This window comes from Oncorhynchus tshawytscha, linkage group LG11, assembly GCF_018296145.1.
Source record: "Oncorhynchus tshawytscha isolate Ot180627B linkage group LG11, Otsh_v2.0, whole genome shotgun sequence".
Lineage (NCBI taxonomy): Eukaryota > Metazoa > Chordata > Actinopteri > Salmoniformes > Salmonidae > Oncorhynchus > Oncorhynchus tshawytscha.
This window is the reverse complement of record NC_056439.1, coordinates 25,443,052-25,465,856: the sequence shown is the minus strand read 5'-3', so window position 1 is coordinate 25,465,856 and position 22,805 is coordinate 25,443,052. Positions and strand designations below refer to the sequence as shown.

Here is a 22,805-nt window from a genome sequence, read left to right as displayed (position 1 = left end):
CAGAGAACTGGAAGGAAAGACAGCCAAAGCAGGAGTTGGCTTTGGGGATGACGAGTGAAATATACCTGCTGGAGTGCTACGGGTGGGTGTTGTTATGGTGACCAGTGAGCTGAGATAAGGCAGGGCTTTACCTAGCAAAGACTTGTAGATGACCTGGAGCCAGTGGGTCTGGACGAGAGCATACAGGTTGCAGTGGTGGGAAGTATATGGGGCTTTGGTGACAAAACGGATGGCACTGTGATAGACTACATCTACTTTGCTGAGTAGAGTGTTGGAGGCTATTTTGTAAATGACATCGCCGAAGTCAAGGATTGGTAGGATAGTCAGTTTTACAAGGGCATGTTTAGCAGTATGAGTGAAGGAGGCTTTGTTGTGAAATAGGAAGCCGATTCTAGATTTAATTTTGGATTGGAGATCCTTAATGTGAGTCTGGAAGGAGAGTTTACAGTCTAACCAGACACCTAGGTATTTGTAGTTGTCCATATATTCTAAGTCAGAACTGTCCAGAGTAGTGATGCTAGTCGGGCGGGCGGGTGCGGGCAGCGATCGGTTGAAGAGCATGCATTTAGACATGCAAGATGTCTTCTCAATGTCTGGAAAATATGTTTTTCAACGTCTGGAAAAAAATATTTTAAACATCTGGAAAATATGTATTTTCAACTTTAATTCAGAACCGTTTCCCTAATTTCAATATCTGGATGAGATGTCTAATTTTACTCACTGGGAGGTCTCCACTATTTTCAGGGGTTTGACTAGATGGGACACAGATTATGTCAGATTTGACTTTTCGTAGCAGGTTAGGAGAATTTACCCAGCAGGTAAGGAGAGTTAACATATCAGGTTAGGATAATTAAGTTAAGTTTAGGAAAAGGGTTGGGTTAGTGTTGGCCAAAATACTAAACAAAATCTACTTTTGATATCAATTTGACCAAAGCTACACTCCTTCTAGCCAGTACCCATTTGCAGAGCATGATAGGCTTCATGTGCCGATTGAATGTACTTAAATGTTTAAAAGCCTGGTTGGATGTGTTGGGAATTGGTTTAAAATGCAAAATTAATCACCATGAATATTAATTTATTGATAACTCTGTATGTCCTGGCGACAGCGTCTTCGCCATTGATTTGGTTCTCACAAAACAGCCATCATTTTCCATCAGTTTTCATAATGTCGATTTTTCTTCATTTTGATATGCTTCGCTTGCCATACTTTGACGTATTACGTAAGCGACGCTGACAGACCGGATAGCAAGCTATGGTGAGCCAGCAGTTTCTCCAAATCAATATTTATTGTGTTTTAAAGGATTTCATCACTTTTTAACTTAGTTTAGAATGTGATTATAAATTATCATTTTGTTGAACGTGTTTGCTGCATTTGAATTCCAATATGCCATTTGCAGCCAGTGGAAACATGTTAGCTAGCTAGGTAGATTATGGCTAGCAACTTGTAATAGTTTTGAAGTAACGTTACAGCTAATTTACTGTTACTAGCTAAGTGCTTTTGACTATCTTCACTGTGTGTCCGATATGTGATTTATTTGACAGGGTCAAAGTCAGAGTGGAGGACATGGACCCGGGGGAGGAAAAAAAGACGACAAGGTAAATAATCCATACTAGTAGCTAGCTAGCTAACGTTACTCTGTCTCAAAATGTAGTAACGTTAGCGATCTAATGTTGCTAATAACACTAAAGCCAATCTTGTGAAAACTTGAATATTCATATAACCAGTTTGCTACACCTCGACTCTTTATGTCTGATAACTGGTCACACTGTTCTGTAACTTTTGCTGGACTGTTCAGGATAAGAAAAAGAAATATGAACCACCAATCCCCACCAGGGTTGGGAAGAGGAAGAAAAAGAGCAAGGGACCTGATGCTGCCAGCAAGCTACCTCTTGGTAAGTTAGTTGGGCTACATTTAACTTTATATTTTTCATTGTCACGGCAGAGATCCTTTCTACTTACTGATTGTGAATTGTAAACTGCAAAAGACTGCTGTTTACAATGTTGTTTACAATGGCTGTTTTTCCAGACAATTTTACCCATTCCATACAGCTGAATGATCTCTCTCTCTCTCTCTCTCTCTCTCTCTCTCTCTCTCTCTCTCTCTCTCTCTCTCTCTCTCACAGTAACTCCACATACACACTGCAGGCTGAAGCTGCTGAAGCAGGAGCGGATCAAAGACTACCTGCTGATGGAGGAGGAGTTCATCAGGAACCAGGAACAGATGAAGCCCCTTGAGGAGAAACAAGAGGTAGTGTTCTGGAAAATCTATTAAAAAGTCTTGATCTTTATTGTTCCCGACGGGCATTTAATGTGCAGGCAGCATATAAAACGCAGGCTACATACTGTTCGTATGGTCCTATCAGTAAAATATGTATCAGTCGATCTCTTTGCATCCCTATAAAACATAACACTATAAAGCCTTCACACTGCACCTTTTTTATCTAAATATTAATGAATTCATCCATCCTCTGTTGTCCTGCAGGAGGAGAGGTCTAAGGTAGATGATCTGAGAGGAACCCCCATGTCAGTGGGGAACCTGGAAGAGATCATCGATGACAACCACGCCATCGTTTCTACGTCTGTGGGCTCTGAGCACTATGTCAGCATCCTCTCCTTTGTAGACAAGGACCTGCTGGAGCCGGGCTGTTCCGTCCTTCTCAACCACAAGGTACTGACTGAGTCTGCCATTACTGACGGAGTCTGCCACTAAGGTGTGTTTGGCTGTTGCCCTGACTCAGGCAAAGAATTCATTGAAAGCTGATATTTACTGTACACTGCCATTGAGTGACGTGTGTGTTCACAGGTCCATGCCGTCATTGGGGTCCTAATGGATGACACTGATCCTCTTGTGACAGTGATGAAGGTGGAGAAGGCCCCACAGGAGACGTACGCTGACATTGGTGGACTGGATAACCAGATCCAGGAAATTAAGGTAGAGCAGTAGAGTATAGTACAATAGTTCATGTTAATGCTCTACTCAGTCATAGCGTTTCAATGCATAAGACTACCAAGATTTTTCCGAAAAAACTATTCTGTATGCTTAATGTAAATGGTTACAGCTGTGTCCTTGGAGGCTAGTGTCACTTTAAATTGGAGGTACAGGTTCATTGTAATGGCTTATATGGAACGATATCAAACACATGGTAACCATTTTTCCTGATTGACAACTGTACTTGTGGTTCCCTGTGTTCCCCAGGAGTCTGTGGAGCTCCCTCTGACGCATCCGGAGTACTATGAAGAGATGGGCATCAAACCTCCTAAAGGAGTCATTTTGTATGGCGCACCAGGGACTGGTAAAACAACTAAAACAATTACAGACAGAACAGCATTTGGATATGTCTTTTCTCTGGTAATACTTAAAGGGGTGTTTTCCTGTGCACACATTTAAAGGGCAATCTGCAGTTGCTACATTTGATTTCAGAGTTATTCATTAATTATATTTTCCCATTGATTCTTCAAGAATATAACTTATAAATGTCTCATGGACTTAGTTCAACTGTCATATCCCATCAGAACCCAAAATATGAGCTTTTTCTACTCCAATGTTTGTAAACAAAGTAAATGTAAACAAACATGGTTAAAGCTATAATTTTGATATCATGGATGGTTAGTCCATCGCTCAGTCTATGAATTTAAGATTGGTTACATCTTGCTCCATCCTTCAGCTTTTTACTGAAACACTTTGTTATAGTTTCAACTGCTGATTGCACCTTTAAGCCTAATCCTGGACTAAAAAGCATTTAAAGGGGGAGATTCTCCATTGAACTTGCTTTATAGTCCAAAGCTACATCTAGAAACCGCCTCTAAAAGTGGCATAGTTTGACACTGTTCTTATGATGCGTTAGGGAAAACCCTACTGGCCAAGGCGGTGGCTAACCAGACGTCCGCAACTTTCCTGCGTGTGGTGGGCTCTGAGCTGATCCAGAAGTACCTGGGGGATGGGCCTAAGCTGGTCCGAGAGCTGTTCAGGGTGGCCGAGGAACACGCTCCCTCCATCGTCTTCATCGATGAGATCGATGCCATCGGGACTAAAAGGCAAGGCTAGCGGGGTTTTCAGACCGTGGTCATTGAGGTTCTGTGCAGAGTATGTGTCTTATGTTGATGAGGAGCTCATCATAATTATAATGAAAAAATACAGTAGGCTCATTTCATGTTCACAAATCTATAGACTACTTTATTGTAACGTTATTGCACAGTGGGGGAAAAAGTACAAGCAAGCACAAACAAACCCACTTTCCTACCGCCATCCCCCTAAATACAACAGTTGTCATTAAGTGTTTTACATTATCTTGGGCTGGCCTAGAGCAAATCACAATATCAGCAACTTAAAGATTAAATAAGGCACACGTCTTCACATGTGATGGTACTGAATAGTTATTGTTTTATAGCAGGGGTCTCGCAACAGGTCGATCGCGAGCTGCCAGTAGCTTGCAGCCCACCCATGAGTAGCTCGTCAAACAATTCCACCTGTCATAAACAATGTGATAACCATCTTGTGGGTTGAAAGAAATACTTTCCCCATAACCTTCTCAATTAAATGCTAACTGCAAAGTAGGCTTACCTGGCAGAAATATATCATGAGTAAGTATATTATTTGTATCTTTGCCTTGAAATTGTGTAACTTTGCCATGAAATTAGCAGCAACAGTACAGAACCATCGCTAAACTGGCACATTAGACGGGACATTTCTGACTCGATAGATGCGCAATTAAAGGGGAACTCAAATCTAAATGTGTATTTTAAAAAAGTCTGGAAAACATTCTTATTTAAGCGTTAACGTGGATTCAGAACATCCCATTTTGTTGTTTCTTTATGAACAATTGTCATTTTTTTCTAAAACCAGGAAATTAATGAGAACACAATTTGGGGAAATAAGCAGATTTTTAGGCCCCCCTTAGTTGTTAATTAGCCATTATTTTACCAGGTACATTGACAATTGAAGGGGGGAGGATAAGAATGTGCCTATTTGAAAGCTAGAAAAACATTAGTAGTGACAAGTAAAAAAATAAAAAAATAAATGTTAAAGTAGCTCATGCTAGGAAAAGTTGGAGCCCACTGTTTTATAGTATTGCTTTAGTTTACTGTAATATAATTAACAAAATTACTGTAATAAAGTAAAATGGCCTGGCCGTCAGCGGTAGAAGAGTAACACAGCTGCCTCAAGCATGTCTTTTGATGCACTCCAGCCTTTGTGGGTCCCATAGCCATTCCAGGCAAAGGAGGTGAAGTCCCCACACTGTTTTGGGGCCGCCTCAGGGAAATGCCCACCACCACCAATACAGTATGCATCAACCTGTCCGCCTTTGGGTTTGGTCCCAGAGCAAATAGCCATGGCTGCCCATTCCCAATGAATTGCTCTGAAACTGATGAAGCCTGGTTCAAACTCCCTTTGAGCGTAAGGGCCGTAAAACGCTTTGGTGGTCTGTTTGTCCCCATGGTCATAAACTATGGGAATCGAGGGTCCATTGTTGATCAAAGGTGCCCTAGCGTTGTACTTCACTGGGTACCTGTGGAAGAGTTCATACAGGTTTCCCCCGTATTGGCTCAGGAAGCGTGTCTCGGTGTGGTAGCGCAGGATGGCAGTGGGGTTCCAGTCTTTCATCTGTTTATTGTTGGGAATGTGCCACACTGACATGTCTTGTGCCTTGATGTCATAGTAGCCAGGATCGTCAGCAGTGGCGCCTTCAACTTTTCCGAAAGTGTTCATGTTGACCCAGTTGCCATCCCCTTCTGGCCGAAAGGGGTTGCTGCCCTGCTGGCTTGTCCAACGGTCACCCAGCGTGCACTTCCCATAGATGTTGTTCTCGTGTACGCTCGCCACCAACGTCCAGCCGCCGCCGTCTGTGGTCATATCGCAGAAGGTTTGGTACACCACCCCGTTCTCTGTGGTCAGGTAGTACAGCCCGTCTTCAAATTCAAAATAGTGCGCCCTTATTTCCTGGCAGCTTCTGGCAATGTAAAGGCACCTATCTCTTATCTCGTAACTTCTCTCTCTTGGGAACTTCTGGAGCCTTACCCAGAAGTGAAGGGTTTGTATATGACGTGTGTTGCGCCATCAGGAGAGGGATCATCAGCAGAAGAGAACAGTACATCATGTCTGCTGAAGGCTGGACCGGACTCCGAGATGACACTAGGCAGGGCTTCAAGTAGGGAAGGTTTATATAGCCGGTCTTCGTCAACACAGCAGTTACTTTGTCAATTCCAATACATTGTCAATAGTTCGTCAGCTTGTTTGTCAGCTTCTGGAGACACTCGAGAGGCACACTCAGCTTGTGAGCCAATGTTTATACTCTGGGTTCAGGGATGAGTTGTACTTGTTGCACGCTAATAGGTCTGTTTCGTAAACCACAAACTCATTTACATAAACCCGGTGCGAAGCCGTCTGCATCGTTAACACAGGTGACAGATATAGAGTGAAAAGGCAATATTGTAGCTTGCAAAACAGGAACCATGCCCTCCCCACCCTCGTCTGTTGACCCATGTTCTTGTTTTCATTTCTGTTATTTAGCAATTACAATACCAAGTTTTTCATGAGTAAGACCTTGAAGTTGAGCACCCCTCCTATTTTCCTGGTCGCTGAATCACGGAGACCCACCAACACCCACATTTCCATGGTATTTGATTAGGTTAGCAACAAACTGAAAATTGATTAAGCAGTAAGTCCCGAGGGGGAGTCGTATATGGCCAATATATCACTGCTAAGGGCTGTTCTTAGGCACAAGACTTACTTGCTTTACTATTGCTTAATGATTGAATTAGCAGTACAGTGGACACAATGTGATTTACTTGACTATGTTTTGTATACCTCAATGTGTCATCACTACGATAGTCTGCATCATTTACATAGGTGACTGTTATAGAGAGAAGCCACAGCTTGCAAAACAGAATCTGCAAAAGACCATTGTCCTTGTGTTCACCTCGTTATTTAGCAATAACAAGTACATATGTGTTCTGCTAATAGGGCCCACCCTCGGCCTAGGCGCAGTCCTCTCCCTGTTCCCTTCACTGCTGTACCAAGGTTTCAATGCGTATCGGTTGGAAAAAATTGCTCAGAGAAAGAATTTTGTTTTAACAGCAAAGAAAAATCTAAAACACATAGGGGTCAAAATTATTGCCACCCCTGTTTTCAATACTCCGGCGCCCTCCCCTTGTGACGATAATGACACTGAGCCTTTTTCTAAAGTGTTTTATGAGATTGGAGAACACACTGGGCAAATCTTAGACCATTCCTCCATCACTAATCTTTCCAGATCCTTGATATCCTTTGTGTGCGCTTATGTACCCCTCCACAGGTTTTCATTTGGGATTCAAGTCTGGAGACTGAGACGGCCATTGCAAAATGTTGATTTTGGTCAATGAACCATTTCTTTGTGGATGTTGATTGTGTGCTTGGTTATTGTCTTGCTGGAAGATCCACTTGCGGACAAGTGCCAGCCTCCTGGCAGAGGCAACCAGGTTTTTGACTAAAATGTCCCAGTACTTGGTAAAGTTCAGGATGCTGTTGACCTTAAAAGCAACAGGACCAGTGGAGGCGTTTGAGAATTGTTTTATTACTTGTTAAATCAAACTCTTTCTCTGTGTAATTGTTTTAGTATAAAATAGAATTTCCCAATTTTAGGGGAGCATACAATATAGTTCAGTATTTGTGGTGTTTATTTTATACAGTATTTATTTTGCTCATCTTCATCAAGGGTTTCAATAATTTTGGCGTTTTTCTTAAATACAAAAAAAAGGTATGTTGTGATTATTGTTGAGCACTCCTTATTTTCCTGGTTGCTTAATCACGGAGACCTACAGTGCCTTCCGAAAGTATTCCCATCCCTTGAATTTTTCCACATGTTGCGTTCCAGCCTCAATTTAACATTGATACCGTTTAGATTTTGTGTCCCTGATCTACACACAATACCCCATAAAGTCAAAGTGGAGTTAGGTTTTCAAATTAATACAAAATGTAAATCTGAAATGCCTTGAGTCAATAAGTATTGACTCCTTTTGTTAACGCAATCCTAAATAAGTTCAGGAGTAAAAATGTGCTTAACAAGAATGACTACCCCATCTCTGTACCCCACATATACAATTCGATGTAATGTCCCTCATTCAACCACATAGACCAGGGAGGTTTTCCAATGGTTCACAAAGAATTGCACCTTTTGGTAGATGGCAATGTGGCAAAGAAATTAACTTTTTATCCCGAATACAAAGTGTTGTTTTGGGCAAATCCAACACAGGACAAGACATTGTTAAGTACCACATATTTTCAAGCATGGTGGTGGCTGCATCATGCTATGGGTATCCTTGTCATCGGCAAGGACTAGGGAGTTTTTTTAATGATAATAATAAACTAAATAGAGTTAATAAGCACAGGCAAAATCCTAGAGGAAAACTTGGTTCTGTCTGCATTCCAACAGACCTTGGGAGACAAATTCACCTTTCCAGCAGGACAATTAAAATTAAAATAAAAAATGTTTTTACCTTTTATTTAACTAGGCAAGTCAGTTAAGAACAAATTATCTAAAACACAAGGCCACATATACACTGGAGTTGCTTACCAAGACGACATTGAATGTTCCCGAGTGGAGTAGTTAGTTTTGACTTAAATCGGCTTAAATCTATGGCAAGACTTGAAAATGGCTGTCTAGCAATGATCAACAACCAACTTGAGTTTGAAGAATTTTAGAAAGATTAATGGGCAAATATTATACAATCCAGGTGTTCAAAGCTCTTAGACTCCCAGAAAGACTCTGTAATCAGTGCAGAGAGCTGTAATCGCTGCAAATTGTGATTCTAGCATGTATTGACTCAGAGGGAGGAATACTCATCTAATCAAGATGTATTAGTGTTTAAAAAAAAAAAAAATCCTTTTTAAATTTTGACTTTACGAAGTAAACCCACAATGTGGAAAAGGTCAAGGGGTGTGAATACTTTCTGAAGGCATTGTATGTGAACTCTGATAAATAGTCATCACCCAACTTTCCATTGGTCGCCCAATATATGCCATAGTGTCTACCTTGGGATTGGAAGGTTGGGGGTTCCATCCCCGGTCGGGTCATACAAAAACCTTCATGCATCTCTGTATGTCCAGGGAGTGTATTGGTAGGCCGACATTAAGTTGCCTCTCGCTACAGAAACGGGAGATAGGCGCCTGCCCTAAGGGCCGTTCTGGCTCGTACAAAGCTTATTTGCTTTACTATTGCTAAGTGATTGAATTAGCAGTACAGTGGACACAATGTGATTACAGCAGTGGAGTAAGGGGAGGACCATCCTCAGTGAATTTCATAAAACTAAAAATAGTGAAACATTTAAAGTTCTCCTTTTTTAGATCAAACAATGCTAAATATATTCACGTCACCAAATAGTTGATTTAAAACACTGTTTTCCACTCTGTAGAGTAGCACCATGGTGTAGCCAGAGGACAGCTTGCTTCCGTCCTCCTCTGGGTACTTTGACTTCAATACAAAACCTAGGAGTCTCGTGGTTCTCACCTCCGTCCATAGACTTACACTGTAATTAGGACACCGTCTGGAGGATGTCCTCCAACCTATAGGAGCTCTTGTTGTCCACCCAATCAAAGGATCAGATAATCTAGTATAAGCTACAGCTAGCTAGCACTGCAGTACATAAAATGTGGTGAGTAGTTGACTCGGAGAGAGAAAGACAATAGTTATGAACAAATGAATTTATTCGAAAAATGAAGCGAGAGTGCTTTTTATATATATATATATATAAACACAAATTTACTTACTTAGCTAGCAAATGCAACTAGCTAGTTTAGCCTTCTCAAACACCCCAGAGGGATGCTATGTTAGCTAGCTGGCTATGACTATCCAACACTGGAACTCTTCCAAGTCGAGGTACGATTTTGGTTTTATTAATTTATTGCCGCCGGGACCCGCTAGTGTAACTGCTAAGCTGTTTGCTGCTGACTGTACTCTGTACAGCATGATTGTAGCAGGTTTACTAACGCGTTAATTCTAGTAGCTATGACGTTAATATGGTGACAACGATGTAGGCTGTGTAGCAGTTATGATATGAAGGTTTGGCTTAAAAATATTTTTTTGCCTGGTCACAGACAGCTGATGTGTTGTGAACTGAAGTCCACAAGCGAAGGGAAAAGGTGAGAGGAGGAGAGCGCATAGATGCGAGAAGGAATTGTACAACGATCAAAGGATTGTGGCTCAGTTGGTAGAGCATGGCACTTGTAATGCCAGGGTTGTGGGTTTGATTCCAAAGGGGTACCAGTAGGAAACATTTATTTTACTCACTAGTGGTGCAACGGATCTCTAAACTCACAGTATTGAGTCACAATCAGATCATTTTTCTGATCAGCAAAAAAAAAAAAAAGGAGATGAATATAACTTTGCTTTCCATTTATTACTTAAAGAACACTTAAAGCAAGGACCTTTTCAATGTTTAAATAAAATCTTCAAATGTATTCAATACTCAATTGTTAAATTAAAGTGCAATATGAGGCGTGTTACCTTTGAACAATAGTGAATGAATGTCCACGTCATCAAGAAGAAGGAAAGCAAAGCAGACCTGAGCTTATAACTTCCTCATCTTTTTGAAAAACTATTTGAAGTCTACATTGTCTGGGGAGAGGGGAGACCTCTTTGCAGTCACTATGTCCCCAGCCTTGGAGAACACCCTCTCGCTAGGGACTGATATGCCATCATGAGGGTATTTACACTCATTGCTTTTCCACCATGCCAGTGGATCACCTTGTAGGATGCCACCTCCTCTTTGATGGTGTTGGCAAACGTCTTGCCTGTGTCCTTGCTCACAAAGCTCTCCCCGAAAAGCTCCTTCATGGCCAAATAATTTTGTGGAGGAGATGCCTCAGTCTGCTTTTGTCGGCTCTGTGGCTTGACACTGCAGAAAGAATTACTTGATCTATAAAACAAATTATATATTTTCATATAACTATAATTGTGGCATTAACATTTAATAAAAGCCATTATTATTCCAGATCAATAATGGATGATTCTATAATAGCGTTAGCATAGACTAACATTAGACTGCAGTATATTTATTATTTAGGCAATTCACTCTTCTTTTATTTTTTACCTCTTCAGTGGCCACAATCTCAGTGGTGAGCTCACTGTGTCTTCCGACGAAGGGCAGGGTCTAGGTGAGACAGGGACTTTAACCTTGGATCCAGTGCAGTAGATCTATGAAAGTAGTCGTCTACGTTAAGGGGGTATCTGAGGTTCAGGTCCTCTCTAATGGCAGCCTTGACATCTCTAGTGATGGTGCTGTCTTCCTCACTTGGGGCCATGGATTGTAGAATCCTTGTTTTCAGAGGTAGGATCATGAACATAGATGGTGCAGTTTCAGTGCTCAGCCGGGTTTATCTGTTTTGAGGCGTTTGAGCACCTGGAGGACATCCTCTGCCACTTTTCACGCCATCATCAGACAAGGTGACGGTGTCTTTATTTTTTCAGGGTCTTGTCTGTCAGTGCAGAGTATTCAGCTGCCTGCTGCTCAAGATGGCTCTCCAACATGTCATAAGTGGAGTTCCATGTTGTTGTGACATGGTGTATGAGCTTGTGGGGTCGGTAGCTGTAACATTTCTTTCTTGGTCTTAAGCACATGAGTGGCTGTTGTGCTTCGGTGAAAAAAGGAAACCACCTTCCTGATCCTCCCAAGGAGGCGGTCCATCTGGTTACATGAGATTCCCCTTTGAGATGCTAAATTGATCACATGTGCAAAGCAAGCTATCTGTGGCCACAGTCCAGCCTCTATCACTGCATTTACTTGGTTCTTGGCATTATCTGTGGTGGTTGGGTTATTGCTATTGAGCCTCTAGCTTCCACTCTGCTACTGCTCCTAGCAGTACCTGTGCCAGATTTGTGCCTGTGTGACTCATAGAGGGGGCGTGTCTGTAGCACCGGACTTCGCATCTCCCACTCCTCTGTGGTGTAGTGAGTAGTCACAGTCATGTTGCTTTCTGTTACCCTGGAGGTCCACTCCTCTGTGGTGTAGTGAGCAGTCAGTCACTTAGCTTTCTGTTACCCTGGAGGTCCACTCTTCTGTGGTGTAGTGAATAGTCACGTAGCTTTCCGTTACCCTGGAGGTCCACCAGTCTGTGGTGTAGTGAACAGTCACATAGCTTTCCGTTACCCTGGAGGTCAACCCGTCTGTGGTGTAGTGAGCAGTCAATCATGTAGCTTTCTGTTACCCTGGAGGTCTACTCCTCTGTGGTGTAGTGAGCAGTCAGTCACTTAGCTTTCTGTTACCCTGGAGGTCCACTCCTCTGTGGTGTAGTGAGCAGTCAGTCACTTAGCTTTCTGTTACCCTGGAGGTCCACCAGTCTGTGGTGAGAGCAACAGAGGATGCCTTGGATAATCCATTGACAATTTTGATCTTTTCCTATTCATAAAAATCTGGCACGATCTTCATACTGAAGTGGGTGCAAGAGGGGATTTCGTAGCGTGGCTCCACCGTATTTTTGAACCCTTTGTTGTGATAAACATCCCAATAGATTTGGTGATGGCTTCAACCCGGTCTGATTCGGCAGCAAAGGGCTTAAATGCCGCAGTGAGAAGTTGTTGTCTCTTGGCTGAGTTGGCTCCCGTCACTGACACACCAGGGTGATAACACTTTAAATGTGTAGCCACGCTCAATGTATTTCCATGATCATACGACTTTCTTGTGGTACAATGCCTGCACACCGTAATGGTGTTGTCCACCACCCTTCTTCCGTCATCATATTTGACAGGGAAACCAAAATGCTCCCATACATGAGACTTAAATGAAGCGGGAGGCTTTTCCAGTTCTTCAGCTCCTCCCACTAGCCATGGCTGTCACTGCTCTTTTTTCTTCTTTGCTTTTTGCAATGTGAGCATCCAGGATTGATTCGTTGGGATTCAACATGCCAAAATAATGGAATCAACCTTCAGGCTTCAGAGTGAAATACAGCATCTGTCTTTATCTTTTCACTGCAACTCTGCACTGAGATGTAGGGAATTATCACTTTATAAAGTAACAGCGGCAGTAAAACTGCATTTCACCCTATGATTGTTCAACTTGAATTGATCCGTGGTTCACATGGGGGGTGATCCGTACAGATCAACTGCAGTCCGTTACACCACTATCACTGTTGTGAGTCGCTCTTATCTAGATGTCTGCTGAATGACTAAAATGTCAATGCTGTTTGTATGTAGATGCAGGCAAGAGTGTGCAAGGCGGTATTGAACGTGTCACTGCCTCTCACCTTGATCACTCAGATTTCTCTCAACCTGTGTGCACCTACGTTGTAAATGTTCATTCATAGGCTAGGTTGTAGCAACCTCATGATGGGTATAGGGGAAACTAGAGTAGCATGTAGTATCCTAAACCTATTGATGTTACATTGAGCTGGGTGAATGGAATATGAATGACAATCATCCAATATGCTGTAATAGAAATAAGGCCATGCTCAAAAAAAATAAGACTCTCCTCCCTCATCTTAAACGGCTCCGATCGCCACTGGATTACAGTACTATGTTTTGTATACTTCAATGAACCTCCATGTATAGGAGGTAATCGCTACAATTTTATGGTGTGTATCAGTGGTTGAGGTTGTGGGCTGACTACTGTGTCCTCTGCAGGTATGACTCTAACTCAGGAGGAGAGCGGGAGATCCAGAGGACTTTGCTGGAGCTGCTTAACCAGCTGGATGGCTTTGATTCCAGAGGCGATGTCAAGGTCATTATGGCCACCAACAGGATAGAGACCCTGGACCCCGCACTCATCAGACCAGGTACACGATAACATTATTATACGACTATGAATCTTCAATTGAAATTACAATGCAGGCTATGCCAACCTAAATTAATACTGACTTTTAGCATGTAATGATTGGAGATGCAGTATCAAATTGATTTGTAAAACCCTTTTTACATCAGCCGATGTGACAAAGTGCTATACAGAAACCCAGCCTAAAACCCCAAACAGCAAGCAATGCAGCTCTAGAGGCACAGTGGCTAGGAAAAACTCCCTAGAAAGGCCGGAACCTAGAAAGGAACCAGGCTCTGAGGGGTGGCCAGTCCTCTTCTGGCTGTGCTTGGTGGAGATTATAACAGAACATGGCCAAGATGTTCAAACGTTCGTAGATGACCAGCAGGGTCGAATAATAACAGTGGTTGTAGAGGGTGCAACAGGTCAGCACCTCAGGAGTAAGTTGGCTTTTCATAGCCGATCATTGAGTTCGAGGCAGCAGGTGCGGGAGAGAGAGAGTCGAAAACATCAGGTCCAGGACAAGGTAGCATGTCCAGTGAACAGGTCAGGGTTCCATAGCCACAGGCAGAACAGTTGAAACTGGAGCAGCAGCAGGTGGACTGGGGACAGCAAGGAGTCATCAGGCCAGGTAGTCCCGAGGCATGGTCCTCAGAGAGAAGAGTTAGGGGGAGCATACTTAAATTCACAAAGACTGATCCTAGCACCCTGACAAACTATTGCAGCATAAATACTGGAGTGAGACAGGAGGGGTCGGGAGACCCTGTCCGACGATACCCCCGGACAGGGCCAACCAGGCAGGATATAACCCCACCCACTTTGCCAAAGCACAGCCCCCACACCACTAGAGGGATATCTTCAAACCACCAATTTACTACCCTGAGACAAGGCCGGGTATAGCCCATGAAGATCTCACCCACTGCACGAACCCAATCCAGACAGGAAGATCACATATCTTATGTGATTGCCCCAAGGAGCATGTCCTCTGATTTGGTATATCTTTTTGTCCCCCACTCCTCAGGCCGTATTGACCGTAAAATAGAGTTCCCCCTGCCGGATGAGAAGACCAAGCGAAGGATCTTCCAGATCCACACCAGCAGGATGACTGTGGCAGACGATGTGACCCTGGACGAACTGATCCTAGCCAAGGATGACCTCTCCGGAGCTGACATCAAGGTGCAGTAACAAGCTAGGAGATAAATAGAAGGGCATACAGTCTAACTTTTACCTTCTGGTTTTGCTGCCATCCTGTGGCACCTCAAAAGAATTTTCACTGAAGTGTTTAACTTATTTCTCTCACTTCAGGCCATTTGTACAGAGGCAGGGCTGATGGCTCTGAGAGAGCGCAGGATGAAGGTGACAAACGAGGACTTTAAGAAGTCGAAGGAGAACGTGTTGTATAAGAAACAGGAAGGGACACCAGAGGGACTATACCTCTAACAGGGGCGGAACGCACTTCAGAAATGTCCTGTTCTTTCACTTACTGCGTCAAAACTGTTATTGCCTAGTAAAACCTTTCATACATGTTCATTGTATAGTTTGGACTAGATTTAGCCAGCTGTTTGGTATTCAATTCTGCAGCTGTTAAAGTAAGTTGGCTTTCTGAACAAATGAACAATCTTGTATTATGGTCTGTTACCATAACCTAAGTATCACCTCTTGAAGTACAATAATGGTAAATAAACAATTTGAAACAATTCTGATTTTTATTTCAAATAAAGTACATATTGAATTTTATTTTTCAACCATGGTCCATTCTTGTTTACTATTTCATTAAAGCAACAGGTTAGAATCCATGTTAAGAAATCAACCAATTACAATATTTCCATAATGTGCAGCTGACTACTGTTTCAGTCAGGGAAAGAGATAATTGGACAACAACTTTGCATATAAATGAACTGAGTGACAACTAAAAAATAAACAAATCTACTATAACCAACAAAGATAGTATGTCACATGACAAAGTAGGTCATGGTAGCTTCTTGCTGTTCCAGGTGGTTGTTCTGCCCTTGAACCTGCATTTAAAAAGGGAGAGTAAAACACAGGACAATACGTTGAGTTCAGATTAATGCCAAAATTTGCTGTATCAGACTATACCTCAATGACTTCAAACTGGAATCTCCTCTCCAGCAGAGCTTTCCTTTGTACCACCACCTGACAATAGTGATGGACAAAGAGAGAGAAGTTGTGAGGATGGCAGTGGTATTGTAATGAATCTAGTGTACAATTAGTTTTGCTCTTACTCACAGACACAGAAACACCAATGATAATGGCCAGGGCAATGATGAGGATGAGGGCAGCAAAGCCTGGATTGATGGTCATCATGTCCATGTGTTGGTGGTCATAGTGAAAGAATAGGACCTTGACGGAGTCCCTCGCCACCTCTAGTCTCCGGCCGTCCACCTCAAACCCAAACCTGTTGCTTTTCAACTAGACAGGATGGCAAAACAGTTCAATTTCACTGCATAGTTAAAGCAAAATATTAGCACCAGGCATGCCAGATTGAACAGACCTTTATACAAAAAAAGTATTATTTCTTAAAATATGGAGCCCCCGTCGACTGTTAAAGATATATTCAATGGCTTTACAAGCAAACAGAGCCTTTTTGAAAGGTCTGAAAGCAGATACAGCTCTTACAAAATGTCTCACATCTCTCTCAATGTAGTAGGCCACAGTTGCTATGTCCACTGGCTCTTTGTCTGTCCTGTCGTCAGTCAGCCGGATGGACACTACTTGGTACAGTTCCCGCACCTGAGGACGTGACCGACCGGCACAAATAACACATTCAAAGACAGAGCTCACTCACAATCTCAAACGATAATCTATGAGGAAACATGCCTGCTTACTCACAGTTATGTCTAGGATCTGTGTTTTATCCAGCGTATAATCCCTGTCCAGCTTTAATACCAACTGCCTGAAACAACAATGGTGCCGTGACAACATAACTTTTCAATAAAAATTGTATCTAATAAAAAACTGCATATCAATGGGTTACTACAGAGGAAGGAAACTAACCTTCGTATCTCATCCATGGTTTTTGCAACAGGTGTGAACTCCACTTTAAATGTGAATTGAATATCAATGACACTACAAATGAAAGACAGAACATAATTATTGATCACTTATCATGTATTTTAGAAACAATATATAATACATATTAATAATAAAATATATAGTTTTCTTCATGATTTCACTCACTGGACTGTGACCAGCCTGTCACATTTGAGGGGGTCATGTGTCTTGTCAGAGACTGGGACTCCAGCCTTGTTAACACACCAGCATAGTTTGGTGTCCTCCTCTCTGCACTGTTTAGGTCTGAACATACCAGCTCCATCACAGTTTGGATGGTACTTTGTCCCTAAACTCCTCCCAGTTAACATGGTTCCTGTCCTGTGCTTGCTCAATATCTCCAGGTGTATTAGACGACACTTGGGAGTCACTGATGAAGAGTTCAATAACATAAGATATTTCCAATTTCATATATCATTCCAAATTTACTCAGATATCAGATAGACATAGCCTACAGAGTAATGTGTGTGAATTTATACAAAGGAAGCAATTGAACCACTTAATTTATGTCCAAGCCTAAATGTCTAAAATCATACTGATATACAAGGCAAATCCCACTGCAGATAAGAGATATAAGCCACAGAAGATGGTCTTACACTGGGTGCAGTTGACAGTGATGTTGTCATAGCCTCGGAACACAGGTTCACAGGTGCCACAGCGGTTGACATGGCAGGTGACATACTGGTTGTGATGACATATAGCTTCTCCACACACTGTGTCAACTTCACAGTCTTCCCGGACAGGAAATGCATCATCATTACATTCTTTATCTGTGATCAGAATATAGATCATCATGAATGGAAGTAATTTTCAAATATATAAGGTAAAAGTTCTGTTGATCTGATTTCAAGAAAAAACATAAATACAGCTATGAAGTGAGAAGCTATGAAGACTACATGATATCCACGTTACCATATATTTCACTAATGGAATTCTACATCACCATAGCACAGCCTGAGTAGTTGGTATTAAGTAGAAAGGTAGCATTTAGTTAGTAGCATGTAAAGGCATAGGCCAATCCAGTAAACTCACAGAGGCACATTATAATAGGTTAAAGGTCATCAGAAGTGTCAGACTCACCTGAGACAGCCAGAGTGGATGCTCTACTACTCTGAAGGATAAGCAGTAATGAGACTATATAAAGCTTCTCTACCCTCATGTCTGTTTCCTCTCTCCTTCCCTCCTGACTCCAAAGTGTACACTCCGGTGTGCTCCGTTCCACACCATTTAGCTGTGATGTCGTTATCCCGCAGGAAATGCACACTAGCATCCCTCAGGATTCACAATGCGTGAAAGGCTTAGAGCTTATTTTTAAATAAAGGTTGGCAGACCAGTGTTGGGAAACAAAACATTCATTTTAAATTATCAGAGTAATCTATTTTTTTTTATCAGTTTAAACTCAAGTCCTTGATATAAAAATAGATATTAAATCCATCAAAATATGGACATTTTTGAATTAACACATAATACAGCATATGTGTAAAATCATTTATTCACACTGTTTGAAAAGTAAAATGCTTTTTTTTTTTTTTCAGGCTCCTGTTGCACTGAGTTTTAGAGCCTCAGTCCTCCAGCAGTATGTCCACCTCCTCCATGGGAACTCTGTCTGAGCTCCTTCTCTGTCATCAGGTCCAGGAACTCCTGCATGTGCTCAGGAAAGAGCTGCACCGTGTCCATGTATAAACCCTGTGGATGAACACACGCACACACACACACACACACGTCAGAAACAAGTTCATATATTCTTACTAAAACACACCAAAGAGCTACTAATTATCACTGTTTCATCATTTCATCTGTCACTGTGCTCACCTTGGCCCATGGGACATCCTGGAGAGCACTCTTCCCTTCTCCACTTTCCCTTCTGACACCTATAGTACACAACAAAACACCTGACGTCAGCTTCAGCCATACTTCCACAGCTCCTTCATCATTCGGCTATTGGAACTGATAACTGGATAATGATTTAGGGGTATGTTTTAAAGAGGTGTCTTACCAGGAAGTTCATGTACATCCTCCACAGCAACGGACAGTGGGACCCCGTGCTCTGTTGCTATGGCGTTCTCAAACAGTGAGCGAATACGTTTGCTTAGGCCGTTCTCTGGAAGGTTGGAGAAGGTGTCGCCATAGCAACCAGACCTGCCAAGAAAGCAATAACAACTCCGAAAAATCATCCAGTTAGCTAACCCAATGAACTTCAATCTAAATGTGAGCTACTGCAGACTAGTACTGTGTGTGTTCTGTTATCAACATTATTTGATTAAATTGATACTGATTAAAGTCTTCCATCCTCAGTGTTCCCACATCTGTAGCGTCTACCAGCTGCTTCCTCTGCACTGATAGCGAACAGGCGCTAGCCTTGGTCACGCTGTGGAAGAAGTGGCATGCCCTGCCGCCGCTGTGGTAGGCGCATAGAGCTGCCACAGGGGGGCACTCGAGCCAGAGCAGGCTAGCACCGAGGTCAGCTCCAGTCTGAGATGGCTGACTGGGTACACGCGGGTGCTGCTGTGGTAGCACAGCAGTGCCGCCTGCTGGACAGCCAGGGCATCACCCTTGGAGGCAGTAGAGCTCTGTGTCTGTGTGTCGCTCGCTGCTAGCTGACCCCTGGGGTGTTGCTCCAGCCTCTCCCTGGCCAGGCTGTAGACTGCATCTGCAGCATCAACCCCCACAGTCAGATAATGGAACAGGGCATACCACCCCACTAGTCCTTTGACCTGCCCGGCAGGGAGCTCACCACCGGCTGCTCATATGCCTTCCTGGGCTTCAGAACGGCCACTGGAGCCACCTGTCCAGTGAAGGGGGCATACGAACTACCCTCTGCTAGCTTGGTGAGGATAGAGACCGCTCGTGAAGACACTGCGGTAGTGGTATTTGGTATTTTATTAGGATCCCCATTAGCTGTTGCAAAAGCAGCAGCTACTCTTCCTGGGGTCCACACAAAACATGAAACCTAATACAGAATGACATGATACAGAACATCACTAGACAAGAACAGCTCAAGGACAGAACTACATAAAGGCACACGTAGCCTACATATCAATGCATACAGACCAACTATCTAGGTCAAATAGGGGAGAGGAGTTGTGCCGTGAGGTGTCGCTTTATTTGTTTTTTGAAACCCGGTTTGCTGTTTATTTGAGCAATATGAGATGGAAGAAAGTTCCATGCATTAAAGGCTCTATATTATAGTGTACGCTTTCTTGAACTTTTTCTGTATTTGTGGACTGTGAAAAGACCCCTGGTGGCATGTCTGGTGGGATAAGTGTGTGTGTCAGAGCTGTGTGTAACTTGACTATGCAAACAATTTGGGATTTTCAACAGATTAATGTGATAGTCAGTCTCTCCTCAACTCTTAGCCAAGAGAGACTGGCATGCATAGTATTTATATCAGCCCTCTGATTACAATGAAGAGTAGAACGTGCCACTCTGTTCTGGGCCAGCTGCAGCTTAACTAGGTCTTTCCTTGCAGCACTGCACCACACGACTTGACAATAATCAAGATTAGACTAAACTAGAGCCTACTTAACCTAGTGACAGTCTTCCCTGCCACTGCTCTGCCCGTACCCCCTCGCCAGGCCTCCTCCACCTCCACATACAATTACTTTTAATTCCTTCACGATTAGAAAAAGCCTTTCAAACCAAAGGAATTGCCCTTGGCTGAGCATATGGTTGCCTGACTCTAAAGCTTGTAGCTCGGGTAACCTGGCGTTACCTTGAGCGTCTCATACTGGATCCAGTGCAGTGAGAAGACGGATCTCTCCTGAGTAGAGAACAGAAACTCCTCCCCCTGCTTGCACAGCCAAGCCCCCCTCCTGGTGCCCTGCAGCGAAGTCATGTGACCCACGGGGCTGACGGGAAGGTCGTCAGAGGTGAGTCAGGATCATGAACGTCTCCCAGCAGAGCCAGGTCATCCAGCAGCAGGCTTCAGGAACTGTAGGCTATAACAGGAAGTGTCAGCAGGATTTAATAAATGTTTTCCTCATCAATCTACACACAATACCCCCTAATGACAAAGCCAAAACAGGTTTTTAGACATTTTTGCAAATGTATTAAAAATAAAAAAATAGAAATAATTTACATAAGGATTCAGACTCTTTGCGATAAGACTCATAATTGATATCAGGTGCATCCTGTTCCCATTGATCATCCTTCTACAACTTGATTGGAGTCCACCTGTGGTAAATTAAATTTATTGGACATGATTTGGAAAGGCACACACCTATCTATATAAAGTCCCACAGTTGACAGTGTATGTCAGAGCAAAATCCAAGCCATGAGGTCGAAGAAAAACATTTAAGGTCCCCAAGAACACAGTGGCCTCCATCATTCTTAAATGAAAGAAGTTTGAAACCACCAAGACTCTTCCTAGAGCTGGCCGCCCAGTCAAACTGAGCAAACGGGGGAGAAGGGCCTTAGAACCAGATGGTCACTCTGACAGAGCTCCAGAGTTCCTCTGTGGAGATGGCAGAACCTTCCAGAAGGACAACCATCTCAGCAGCACTCCACCAATCAGGCCTTTATGGTAGAGTGGCGAGGCGGAAGCCACTCCTCAGTAAACGGCACATGACAGCCTGCTTGGAGTTTGCCAAGAGGCACCTAAAGGACTCTCAGATCATGACAAACAAGATTCTCTGGACTGATGAAACCAAGATTAAACCCTTTCGCCTGAATACCAAGCTTCAGGTCTGGAGGAAACCTGGCACCATCGCTACGGTGAAGCATGGTGGTGGCAGCATCATGCTGTGGAGATGTATTTCAGCGGCAGGGACTGGGAGACTAGTCAAGATCGAGGGAAAGATGAACGGAGAAAAGTATAGAGACCCTTGATTAAAACCTGCTCAGGACTTCGGACGGGGGTTGAAGGTTCACCTTCCAACAGGACAACGACCCTAAGCCCATAGCCAAGACAACACAGTAGTGGCTTCTGGTCTCTGAATGTCCTTGAGTGGCCCAGCAGAGCCTGATTTAAACCCGATCGAACATCTCTGGACAGAACTGAAAAAATAGGTGCAGCGACGCTCCCCATCCAACCTGACAGAGCTTGAGAGGATCTGCAGAAAATAATGGGATGAATTCCCCAAATCGAGGCTGTAATTGCTGCCAAAGATGCTTCAACAAAGTAGTGAGTAAAGGGTCTAAATACTTATGTAAATATGATATTTCAGTTTAATTTATTTTTATACATTTCTAAAAAACAGTTTATGCTTTTCCATTATGGGGTATTGTGTGTAGATTGATGAGGGGAAAGAACTATTTAATACATTTTAGAATAAGGCTGTGACGTAACAAAATGTGGAAAAAGTCAAGGGGTCTGAATACTTTCCGAATGCACTGTAAATAGCAACGCTAGGACCCATTTTTAATGGTAGATATATCCCAGGTTTGGCACCACTATCACCAGTGATTACAGCCAATACCTGTAAGTCCGGGTCCTCACAGTCCTCCGCCGATTGGCCTTTGGTTTTGTCTGCCCTCCACGGCAGCCAATAGATGGCCTCATGTAATGTCTCCGCGTCCAAACAGATCCTCCACTTGGGCCAGGTCTTATCCTTCACCTCTGATTCCTCCTGATCTTTATCATCATCTGTCACACAGAGGTTCTAAAGGTTAAAGGGATACCATTTGTATGTCTCTGTGTCCAGTATGAAGAAACTTATAGGTCGTTTTGTGAGCCAAGGCTAACTAGCATTAGCAGACACCCATAGACTTCCAGGCATTGTGCTAACGCCAGTTAGCAATTGCACTAAGGCTAGTTAGCAACTTCCTTCAAATCCCATGCAGACATAAAAACGGTATCCACGAGTTCATCTGACTCTGGGGAAGTTGATAAAGGGCCTCATTGCCAAAATCCTGAAGTATTCCTTTAACATTACGACTTATATCGCCAACATTTCCTTACGCTATGAGGTTACTAGTGTAATTAGTGATACAACACAGGGAAGGTTAAAGGGACACTTGTGGGTACCATTTGTATGTCTCTGTGTCCAGTATGAAGGAAGTTAGAAGTCGTTTTGTGAGC

The 22,805-nt window shown here is 43.0% G+C and overlaps 3 protein-coding genes across 9 annotated transcripts in view; 1 reads left to right on the top strand and 2 right to left on the bottom strand.

Annotated features, from left to right (window-relative positions):
* Positions 1–1,185: 1,185 nt before the first annotated feature.
* Positions 1,186–15,454, top strand: LOC112244955 (26S proteasome regulatory subunit 4). The gene is made up of 11 exons (XM_024412853.2): positions 1,186–1,255; positions 1,543–1,596; positions 1,797–1,893; positions 2,125–2,249; positions 2,484–2,669; positions 2,805–2,933; positions 3,198–3,294; positions 3,847–4,036; positions 13,591–13,742; positions 14,739–14,893; positions 15,023–15,454. The coding sequence occupies exons 1-11, from the start codon at positions 1,253–1,255 to the stop codon at positions 15,155–15,157; spliced, it is 1,323 nt and encodes a 440-aa protein (XP_024268621.1). The 5' UTR covers positions 1,186–1,252; the 3' UTR covers positions 15,158–15,454.
* Positions 4,161–10,809, bottom strand: LOC112244977 (intelectin-like). Its single transcript, XM_024412891.2, has 2 exons — positions 10,720–10,809; positions 4,161–6,056 (listed from the first exon to the last, which is right to left on the bottom strand). Exons 1-2 carry the CDS (start codon positions 10,807–10,809, stop codon positions 5,133–5,135), a joined length of 1,014 nt encoding a protein of 337 aa, XP_024268659.1. The 3' UTR covers positions 4,161–5,132.
* LOC112244956 (epithelial cell adhesion molecule) overlaps positions 15,222–22,805 on the bottom strand; it is a 26,968-nt gene continuing 19,384 nt past the window's right edge. For 5 of the 7 annotated variants that reach the window (XM_042329957.1, XM_042329959.1, XM_042329958.1 and 2 more), the window contains 11 exons: positions 22,204–22,370; positions 20,499–20,724; positions 18,783–18,925; positions 18,599–18,657; positions 17,383–18,472; positions 16,916–17,156; positions 16,733–16,804; positions 16,568–16,631; positions 16,355–16,468; positions 15,815–16,147; positions 15,222–15,732 (listed from right to left, as the gene is read on the bottom strand). In XM_042329957.1, coding sequence (XP_042185891.1) covers positions 15,670–15,732; positions 15,815–16,147; positions 16,355–16,468; positions 16,568–16,631; positions 16,733–16,804; positions 16,916–17,156; positions 17,383–17,581 — 1,086 coding nt within the window. In that variant the 5' untranslated portion in view covers positions 17,582–18,472; positions 18,599–18,657; positions 18,783–18,925; positions 20,499–20,724; positions 22,204–22,370 and the 3' untranslated portion in view covers positions 15,222–15,669. The remainder of the gene's footprint in view (positions 15,733–15,814; positions 16,148–16,354; positions 16,469–16,567; positions 16,632–16,732; positions 16,805–16,915; positions 17,157–17,382; positions 18,473–18,598; positions 18,658–18,782; positions 18,926–20,498; positions 20,725–22,203; positions 22,371–22,805) is intronic. The other 2 variants (XM_042329963.1, XM_042329962.1) reach the window with 2 other exon arrangements.